The sequence below is a fragment of the Oncorhynchus masou genome, unplaced genomic scaffold, assembly GCF_036934945.1.
Source record: "Oncorhynchus masou masou isolate Uvic2021 unplaced genomic scaffold, UVic_Omas_1.1 unplaced_scaffold_1208, whole genome shotgun sequence".
In the NCBI taxonomy this organism is placed as follows: domain Eukaryota; kingdom Metazoa; phylum Chordata; class Actinopteri; order Salmoniformes; family Salmonidae; genus Oncorhynchus; species Oncorhynchus masou.
The window spans coordinates 1-10,412 of record NW_027001867.1 but is presented as its reverse complement, the minus strand read 5'-3'; the positions used below and the strand labels follow the sequence as shown (position 1 = coordinate 10,412).

General features: G+C 46.1%; 1 protein-coding gene and 1 pseudogene across 1 annotated transcript; both read left to right on the top strand.

Annotated features, from left to right (window-relative positions):
- Nucleotides 1-1,489: 1,489 nt before the first annotated feature.
- Nucleotides 1,490-3,087, top strand: LOC135529903 (beta-1,3-galactosyltransferase 2-like; annotated as a pseudogene).
- Nucleotides 3,088-8,607: 5,520 nt separating this feature from the next.
- Nucleotides 8,608-10,030, top strand: LOC135529902 (beta-1,3-galactosyltransferase 2-like). The gene has a single exon (XM_064958308.1). It carries the CDS (start codon nt 8,692-8,694, stop codon nt 9,610-9,612), a length of 921 nt encoding a protein of 306 aa, XP_064814380.1. The 5' UTR covers nt 8,608-8,691; the 3' UTR covers nt 9,613-10,030.
- Nucleotides 10,031-10,412: the final 382 nt, after the last annotated feature.

The window sequence follows — 10,412 nt, the reverse complement described above, 5'->3', positions numbered from 1 at the left end:
AAAAAACAAATGCATGCTTTTCAACCGTTCGCTGACTGCCCAGCCCGCCTGACTAGCATCACCACCACCCTGATGGTTCCCACCTTGAATATGTGAACATCTATAAGTACCTAGGTGTCTGGCTAGACTGTAAACTCTCCTTCCAGACTCATATTAAACATCTCCAATCGAAAATCAAACCTAGAGTCGGCTTTCTATTCCGCAAACAAAGCCTCCTTCACTCATGCCGCCAAACTTACTCTAGTAAAACTGACTATCCTACCTATCCTCGACTTCGGCGATGTCATCTAACATAGCTTCCAACACTCTACTCAGACTGCATCCAATTTGCTATCACAGTGCCATCCGTTTTGTCACCAAATCACCTTATACCACCCACCACTGCGACCTGTATGCTCTAGATGGCTGGCCTCGCTACATATTCGTCGCCACACCCACTGGCTCCAGGTCAACTACAAGTCCATGCTAGGTAAAGCTCCGCCTTATCTCAGTTCATTGGTCACGATGGCAACACCCACCCGCTGTACCCGTTCCAGCAGGTATATCTCACTGACCATCCCCTAAAGCTAACACCTCATTTGGCGCTTTCCTTTCCAGTTCTCTGCTGCCAGAGACTGGAACGAATTGCAAAAATCGCTGAAGTTGGAGACTTTTATTTCCCTCACCAACTTTAAACATCAACTATCTGAGCAGCTAATCGATCGCTGCAGATGTACATAGTCCATCTGTAAATAGGCCACCCAATCTACCTACCTCATCCCCATACTGTTTTTATTTTATTTACTTTTCTGCTCTTTTGCACGCCTGTATCTCTACTTGCACATCATCATCTGCTCATTTATCACTCCAGTGTTAATCTGCTAAATTGTAATTATTTGCTCCTATCTCATGCCTTTTGCATACACTGTATATAGACTTTCTTTTTCTACTGTGTCATTGACTTGTTTGTGTTATTGTCTTGTTAATTGTTTACTCCATGTGTAACTCTGTCACACTGCTTTGCTTTATCTTGGTCAGGTCGCAAAGTTGCAAATGAGAACTTGTTCTCAACTGGCCTACCTGGTTAAATTAAAACAATCTTACCCAAATGCATGATGGGGGTCTGCCACGACTTCTGGACCCAGCACCCCCACCTGACGCCCATGATGCCCAGCCCCTCATCGCTAAACAATGGTGAGCCACAGAGGTAGAGGGGGGACTTCTCTTCTAAACATCGAACATTCAAATAAAATCTAGTGCATGATGTTGATTGATTGTATATAGTATGATGAAGTGAACATAGTTCATATGTAAAAAGAAAAACCATCTTATATCTTACTAACTATAAAATATATTAGCTTCCATTGTGAATTTAAACCAACGTAAGGAGTAATGAATCAAATAGAGAAACAGTGGTCAGACACTGACAGTAGATGTATTTTTCTCAACCTTGTGTTTCAGCAGTACTGATGATAGCCAGAAGGGGGCAGACAGAACACAGCTCAAAAGAGACGCTGGTGTCGCAACAGCTGCCTTGGCCTGTTTCTGTTCCTGGTCGTGATGATGACTGTGGTCATCCTGGAAGTTGACCTCAAAGAACAGATCTCACCTTCAACAACCAAGCCAGCAGCAAACATGTCCCGAGGACCGTACCATGTACAATACCCACATGAGTACTCCTTCATCCTGGATGAGCCAGAGAAATGCCGGGAGCAGAACCCCTTCCTGGTTCTGATGGTGCCAGTGGCGCCCTATAACAGGGAGGCCCGTGAGGCCGTCCGCAGGACTTGGGCAGTGAGAGGCAGGTACTGGGCAGAGAGGTTTGTCTGTTCTTCCTGCTGGGACTGCCCAGTGGAGAGGAGACAGAGCAGCTCCAGGAGAAGGTGCTGCAGGAGAGCAAAGAGCACCAGGATCTGCTGCAGAGCAACTTCATAGACAGCTACAAAACCTGACCATCAAGACCATGGTGATGATGGAGTGGCTGAGCTCTCGCTGCCCCAACGCCTCCTACGCCATGAAGATCGACTCAGACATGTTCCTCAACGTGAACACCTTGGTCAACATGCTGCTTCACGCTCCAACGCAAAACTACATGACTGGACTAGTGGCCCGATGGGGAGCTGTTCTAAGAGACCGTAACTCCAAATGGTACCTTCCAAGGATGTGTTTCCTGAACCAGTATACCCACCTTATGCTCTGGGTCTGGGCTATGTCTTCACCTTAGACCTCCCCAGGAAGCTGGTGGAGGCGATCCAGGCATGTTAAAGCCGTCTACATAGAGGATGTGTATCTGGGACTGTGTATGAGACACCTGGGCATCCGGCCTACTGACCCCCCAGTGGAAACCTTTTTCAGGGGTATGCAGGAGCCCAGGACCGCTGTCACTACATGGCTGTTATCACGACCATCCTCGACACTCCTCAGGAGCTTCTGGACATATGGAGAAACTTGCACCAACCTGGGCCTGTCTGTTATTGAAAACAACACTCTGGGAAAGACAAATAGCCTTGAGGTTAGAGCGTTGGGCCAATAACCCAAAAGGGTGATGGTTCCAATCCCAGAGCTGACAAAATGGCAAATCTGTCACTGTGCCTTTGAGCAAGCACTTAACCCCAGTGCTCCATGGGAGCTGGACAATGGTGTCCCTCACCGGGACCTCGCTCCCTGTGGGTGTCTTGTTTGAGCTGTGACTTTCTATTGGATGCTTTTCTCTGGGTGTGGTAGAGAGGGATTGCCTTATCTCTGTGTTTCTGTGGGTGTGGTAGAGAAGGGTCACCTTATCTCTGTGTTTCTGTGGGTGTGGTAGAGAAGGGTCACATTATCTCTGTGTTTCTGTGGGTGTGGTAGAGAAGGGTCACCTTATCTCTGTGTTTCTGTGGGTGTGGTAGAGAAGGGTCACATTATCTCTGTGTTTCTGCAGTGGTGGAAAAGGTACTCAATCATCATACTTGAGTAAAAGTAAAGATACCTTAATAGAAAATGACTCAAGTAAATGTGAAAGTCCCCCAGTAAAATATGACTTGAGTAAATGTCTAAATGTATTTGGATATAAATGTACTTTTTACTTTTGATAGCAAAGCATAAGTATAAATCAATTCAAATTCCTTATATTAAGCAAACCAGACGGCACTGTTTTCTAGTTTGTTTTAATTTACAGATAGCCAGGGGCACACTCCAACACTGAGACATCATTTACAGATAGCCAGGGTCACACTCCAACACTGAGACATCATTTACAGATAGGGGGCACACTCACACTGAGACATCATTTACAGATAGCCAGGGGCACACTCCAACACTGAGACATCATTTACAGATAGCCAGGGACACACTCCAACACTGAGACATCATTTACAGATAGCCAGGGACACACTCCAACACTGAGACATCATTTACAGATAGCCAGGGACACACTCCAACACTGAGACATCATTTACAGATAGCCAGGGACACACTCCAACACTGAGACATCATTTACAGATAGCCAGGGACACACCCCAACACTGAGACATCATTTACAAACAAAGCATTTGTGTCAAGTGAGTCCTCCAGATCAGAGGCAGTAGGAATGACCAGGGATGTTCTCTTGATAGTTGTGTGAATTGGACCATTTTCATTTTGGGTGTCAGGGGGAAATGTATGGAGTCAAAATAACATTATTTTCTTTAGGAATGTGGTGAAGTAAAAGTAAAAGTTGTCAAAAATGACCATATTAGAGACACATATTTCCCTCAGATTACACAGACCCACAAAGAATTTGAAAACAAATCCAATTTTTGGTGATGGAGGTAAACCCAGGCCCCGCGTGTCCCCAGGCACCCTCATTTGTTGACGTCTGTGATCGAAAAACCTTGGTTTCATGTCAACATCAGAAGCCTCCTCCCTAAGTTATTTTTTTACTCACTACTTTAGCACACTCTGCCAACCCTGATGTCCTTGCCGTGTCTGAATCCTGGCTTAGGAAGGCCACCAACAATTCTGAGATTTCCATACCCAGCTACAACATTTTCCGTCAAGATAGAACTGCCAAAGGGGAGGAGTTTCAATCTACTGCAGAGAGATTCTGCAAAGTTCTCATACTTTCCAGGTCTATACCCAAACAGTTTGAACTTCTAATTTTAAAAATTAACCTCTCCAGAAATAAGTCTCTCACTGTTGCCGCCTGCTATCGACCCCCATCCGCTCCCAGCTGTGCCCTGGACACCATTTGTGAATTGATCGCGCCCCATCCAGCTTCAGAGTTCGTTCTGTTAGGTGACCTAAACTGGGATATGCTTAACACGCCGTCAGTCCTCCAATCTAAGTTAGATGCCCTCCAATCTCACACAAATCATCAAGGAACCCACCAGGTACAACCCTAAATCCATAAACATGGGCTCCCTCATAGACATTATCCTGACCAATTTGCCCTCCAAATACACCTCCGCTGTTTTCAATCAGGATCTCAGCAATCCCTGCCTCATTGCCTGTACCCGCTATGGGTCCGCGGTCAAACGACCACCCCTCATCACTGTCAAACGCTCCCTAAAACACTTCTGCGAGCAGGCCTTTCTAATTGACCTGGCCCGGGTATCCTGGAAGGATATTGACCTCATCCCGTCAGTCGAGGATGCCTGGTCGTTCTTTAAAAGTAATTTCCTCGCCATCTTAGATAAACATGCCCTGTTCAAAAATGCAGAACTAAGAACCGAGATAGCACTTGGTTCCCTCCAGACCTGACTGCCCTTGACCAGCACAAAAACATCCTGTGGCGGACTGCCATAGCATCGAATAGTCCCCACGATATGCAACTGTTCAGGGAAGTCAGGAACCAATACACGCAGTCAGTCAGGAGAGCAAAGGCCAGCTTTTTCAAGCAAAATTCGCACCCTGTAGCTCTAACTCCAAAAGGTTTTGGGACACTGTAAAGTCCATGGAGAACAAGAGCACCTCCTCCCAGCTGCCCACTGCACTGAGGCTAGGTAACACGGTCACCACTGATAAATCCATGATAATCAAAAATGTCAATAAGCATTTCTCAACAGCTGGCCATGCCTTCCTCCTGGCTCCTCCAACCCCGGCCAACAGCTCCGCCCCGCAGCTACTCGCCCAAGCGAGACAGCAGATGTTCTGAAAGCGCTGCAAAACCTGGACCCGTACAAATCAGCTGGGCTAGACAATCTGGACCCTCTTTTCTAAAACAATCCACTGCCATTGTTGCAACCCCTATTACCAGCCTGTTCAATCACCTTCATTTCGTCTGAGATCCCTAAAGATTAGAAAGCTGCCGTGGTCATCCCCCTCTTCAAAGGGGTGACACCCTAGACCCAAACTGCTACAGACCTATATCCATCCTGCCTTGCCTATCTAAAGTCTTCGAAAGCCAAGTTAATAAACAGATCACTGACCATTTCGAATCCCACCGTACCTTCTCCGCTGTGCAATCTGGCTTCCGAGACGGTTACAGGTGCACCTCAACCACGCTCAAGGTACTAAACGATATCATAACCGCCATCGAGTAAAGACAGTACTGTGCAGCAACTCTGTCAATCACCGTATTCTTATAGGCAGACTCAATAGCCTTGGTTTTTCTAATTACTGCCTCGCCTGGTTCACCAACTACTTTGCAGACAGAGGTCAGTGTGTCAAATCGGAGGGCATGTTGTCCGGACCTCTGGCAGTCTCTATGGGGTACCAAAGGGTTCAATTCTCGGGCCGACTCTTTTCTCTGTATATATCAATGATGTCGCTCTTGCTGCGGGTGATTCCCTGTTCCACCTCTACACAGACGACACCATTCTGTATACTTCTGGCCCTTCCTTGGACACTGTGCTAACTAACCTCCAAACGAGCTTCAATGCCATACAACACTCCTTCCGTGGCCTCCAACTGCTCTAAAACGCTAGTAAAACCAAATGCATGCTTTTTCAACCGTTCGCTGCCCACACCCGCCCGACTAGCATCACCATCCTGGATGGTTCCGACCTAGAATATGTGAACCACTATAAATACCTAGGTGTCTGGCTAGACTGTAAACTCTCCTTCCAGACTCATATTAAACATCTCCAATCCAAAATCAAATTGAGAATTGGCTATCTAATTCGCAAAAAGCCTCCTTCACTCACGCCAAACTTACCCTAGTAAAACTGACTATCCTACCGATCCTCGACTTCGGCGATGTCATCTACAAAATAGCTTCCAACACTCTACTCAGCAAATTGGATGCAGTCTATCACAGTGCCATCCGTTTTGTCACCAAATCACCTTATACCACCCACCACTGCAACCTGTATGCTCTAGTCGGCTGGCCCTCGCTACATATTCGTCGCCAGACCCACTGGCTCCAGGTCATCTATAAGTCTATGCTAGGTAAAGCCCAGCCTTATCTCAGTTCACTGGTCATGATAACAACACCCACCCGTAGCACACGCTCCAGCAGGTTTATCTCACTGATCATCCCCAAAGCCAACACCTCATTTGGCCAGCTTTCCTTCCAGTTCTCTGCTGCCAGAGACTGGAACGAATTGCAAAATCGCTGAAGTTGGAGACTTTTATTTCCCTCACCAACTTTAAGCATCAACTATCTGAGCAGCTAACCGATCGCTGCAGCTGTACATAGTCCATCTGTAAATAGGCCACCCAATCTACCTACCTCATCCCCATACTGTTTTTATTTTATTTACTTTTCTGCTCTTTTGCACGCCAGTATCTCTACTTGCACATCATCATCTGCTCATTTATCACTCCAGTGTTAATCTACTAAATTGTAATGATTTGCTCCTATCTCATGCCTTTTGCACACACTGTATATAGACTTTCTTTTTTCTACTTTGTGTCATTGACTTGTTTGTGTTATTGTCTTGTTTGTGTTTACTCATGTGTAACTCTGTCACACTGCTTTGCTTTTATCTTGATCAGGTGGCAGTTGCAAATGAGAACTTGTTCTCAACTGGCCTACCTGGTTAAATAAAGGTGATCTGGTCTACCTGGTTAAATAAAGGTGATCTGGTCTACCTGGTTAAATAAAGGTGATCTGGCCTACCTGGTTAAATAAAGGTGATCTGGTCTACTTGGTTAAATAAAGGTGATCTGGTCTACCTGGTTAAATAAAGGTGATCTGGTCTACCTGGTTAAATAAAGGTGATCTGGCCTACCTGGTTAAATAAAGGTGATCTGGTCTACCTGGTTAAATAAAGGTGATCTGGTCTACCTGGTTAAATAAAGGTGATCTGGTCTACCTGGTTAAATAAAGGTGATCTGGCCTACCTGGTTAAATAAAGGTGAAATAAAACAATTAATACAAATATATATATATATATATATATATATATATAGTCTCTGGTCAAAAACAGTGTCCTATATAGTTTATATAATTTGTACTACCATTAAATGTCAGTTATTGTGAAAAACGGAGTTTAAAATGCTCTTGGCTGAGGTGTATGTAAACTGTACATTTGAGCAGCATACAGGACAAACAAACTGGTTCAACGTTGGTTTAGTGGAAAAAATATTAAAAACGGACGACAGGCAATGTATTGGAAGCTTCCTAACAGATTTTTCTTAAAATACCAAGAAAAGTAAGATTGCTATATTTCTAAAATCATAATATATACGTCTTCATGACAGAAGTTAAGATATTAATATCCCAGTATCTTCTGTGATCTCTTTCTCTCTCAGACACACACAGGTGATATAGGAGGTTATGAAATGTTGACATTGACGGTGATAAGTACTATTGTTGATATTTAGTTCAAGGTCTTAAAAGTCCGGCTTGTGTTCTGTTTTGTAACACTAAATGACACATCATGACAGAAGGAAACGGTTACCATGAGAGTGAAGCCAACAACACAGGAAGCCACAGAGAAAGCAGCTGTGCTACTGACATGCTGAGACCGCATAAAGTCAGACAGCAGCCCTCCCACCGATGCTCCGCCCAATGCCAATCAACCTTCAGAGACGGAAGAGAAAGTGATAAAATCTCACCTGGCTCTTTTTTCCTGGCTCATTTGAAGTCAACGAAATGAGCAGAACAGACCCAGCTACTATCGCAATTGGTGTTTATGGGAGAACTACCCCTTAAGCAGAGCCTGGAACGGTGACCAACGTAAATGGACAACGGTAAACAGCGTCTTCATTTACCTGGAACGTAATAAAGCCCTTTTTTTTAACATAGTCATGGACATTCAGAGAGCTGACATTCTGAGCCTCAGGTTGTTAGAGTAACTTATCTCTGTCAGACTTTATACACCCTCTTTGATACAATCTTACCCAAATGCATGATGGGGGTCTGCCACAACTTCTGACCCAGCGTTCCACCTGACGCCTCATGATGCCCAGCCCCTCATCGCTAAACAATGGTGAGCCACAGAGGGAGAGGGGTGGGAGGGGGGACTTCTCTTCTAAACATCGAACATTCAAATAAAATCTAGTGCATGATGTTGATTGATTGTATATAGTATGATGAAGTGAACATAGTTCATATGTAAAAAGAAAAACCATCTTATATCTTACTAACTATAAAATATATTAACTTCCATTGTGAATTTAAACCAACGTAAGGAGTAATGAATCAAATAGAGAAACAGTGGTCAGACACTGACAGTAGATGTATTTTTCTCAACCTTGTGTTTCAGCAGTACTGATGATAGCCAGAAGGGGGCAGACAGAACACAGCTCAAAAAGAGACGCTGGTGTCGCAACAGCTGCCTTGGCCTGTTTCTGTTCCTGGTCGTGATGATGACTGTGGTCATCCTGGAAGTTGACCTCAAAGAACAGATCTCACCTTCAACAACCAAGCCAGCAGCAAACATGTCCCGAGGACCGTACCATGTACAATACCCACATGAGTACTCCTTCATCCTGGATGAGCCAGAGAAATGCCGGGAGCAGAACCCCTTCCTGGTTCTGATGGTGCCAGTGGCGCCCTATAACAGGGAGGCCCGTGAGGCCGTCCGCAGGACTTGGGGCAGTGAGAGGCAGGTACTGGGCAGAGAGGTCCGTCTGTTCTTCCTGCTGGGACTGCCCAGTGGAGAGGAGACAGAGCAGCTCCAGGAGAAGGTGCTGCAGGAGAGCAAAGAGCACCAGGATCTGCTGCAGAGCAACTTCATAGACAGCTACAAAAACCTGACCATCAAGACCATGGTGATGATGGAGTGGCTGAGCTCTCGCTGCCCCAACGCCTCCTACGCCATGAAGATCGACTCAGACATGTTCCTCAACGTGAACACCTTGGTCAACATGCTTCTTCACGCTCCAACGCAAAACTACATGACTGGACTAGTGGCCCGATGGGGAGCCGTTCTAAGAGACCGTAACTCCAAATGGTACCTTCCAAAGGAGGTGTTTCCTGAACCAGTATACCCACCTTATGCTCTGGGCCTGGGCTATGTCTTCACCTTAGACCTCCCCAGGAAGCTGGTGGAGGCGTCCAGGCATGTTAAAGCCGTCTACATAGAGGATGTGTATCTGGGACTGTGTATGAGACACCTGGGCATCCGGCCTACTGACCCCCCCAGTGGAAACCTTTTTCAGGGGTATGCAGGAGCCCAGGACCGCTGTCACTACATGGCTGTTATCACGACCATCCTCGACACTCCTCAGGAGCTTCTGGACATATGGAGAAACTTGCACCAACCTGGGCCTGTCTGTTATTGAAAACAACACTCTGGGAAAGACAAATAGCCTTGAGGTTAGAGCGTTGGGCCAATAACCCAAAAGGGTGATGGTTCCAATCCCAGAGCTGACAAAATGGCAAATCTGTCACTGTGCCTTTGAGCAAGCACTTAACCCCAGTGCTCCATGGGAGCTGGACAATGGTGTCCCTCACCGGGACCTCGCTCCCTGTGGGTGTCTTGTTTGAGCTGTGACTTTCTATTGGATGCTTTTCTCTGGGTGTGGTAGAGAGGGATTGCCTTATCTCTGTGTTTCTGTGGGTGTGGTAGAGAAGGGTCACCTTATCCCTGTGTTTCTGTGGGTGTGGTAGAGAAGGGTCACCTTATCTCTGTGTTTCTGTGGGTGTGGTAGAGAAGGGTCACCTTATCTCTGTGTTTCTGTGGGTGTGGTAGAGAAGGGTCACCTTATCTCTGTGTTTCTGTGGGTGTGGTAGAGAAGGGTCACCTTATCTCTGTGTTTCTGTGGGTGTGGTAGAGAAGGGTCACCTTATCCCTGTGTTTCTGTGGGTGTGGTAGAGAAGGATCACCTTATCCCTGTGTTTCTGTGGGTGTGGTAGAGAAGGGTCACCTTATCTCTGTGTTTCTGTGGGTGTGGTAGAGAAGGGTCACCTTATCTCTGTGTTTCTGTGGGTGTGGTAGAGAAGGGTCACCTTATCCCTGTGTTTCTGTGGGTGTGGTAGAGAAGGGTCACCTTATCTCTGTGTTTCTCTGGGTGTGGTAGAGAAGGATCACCTTATCTCTGTGTTTCTGTGGGTGTGGTAGAGAAGGGTCACCTTATCCCTG

What these genes read in the sequence shown, in the direction of transcription:
- LOC135529902 (XM_064958308.1), top strand. Translation starts at nt 8,692, where the DNA reads ATGATGACTGTGGTCATCCTGGAAGTTGACCTCAAAGAACAGATCTCA.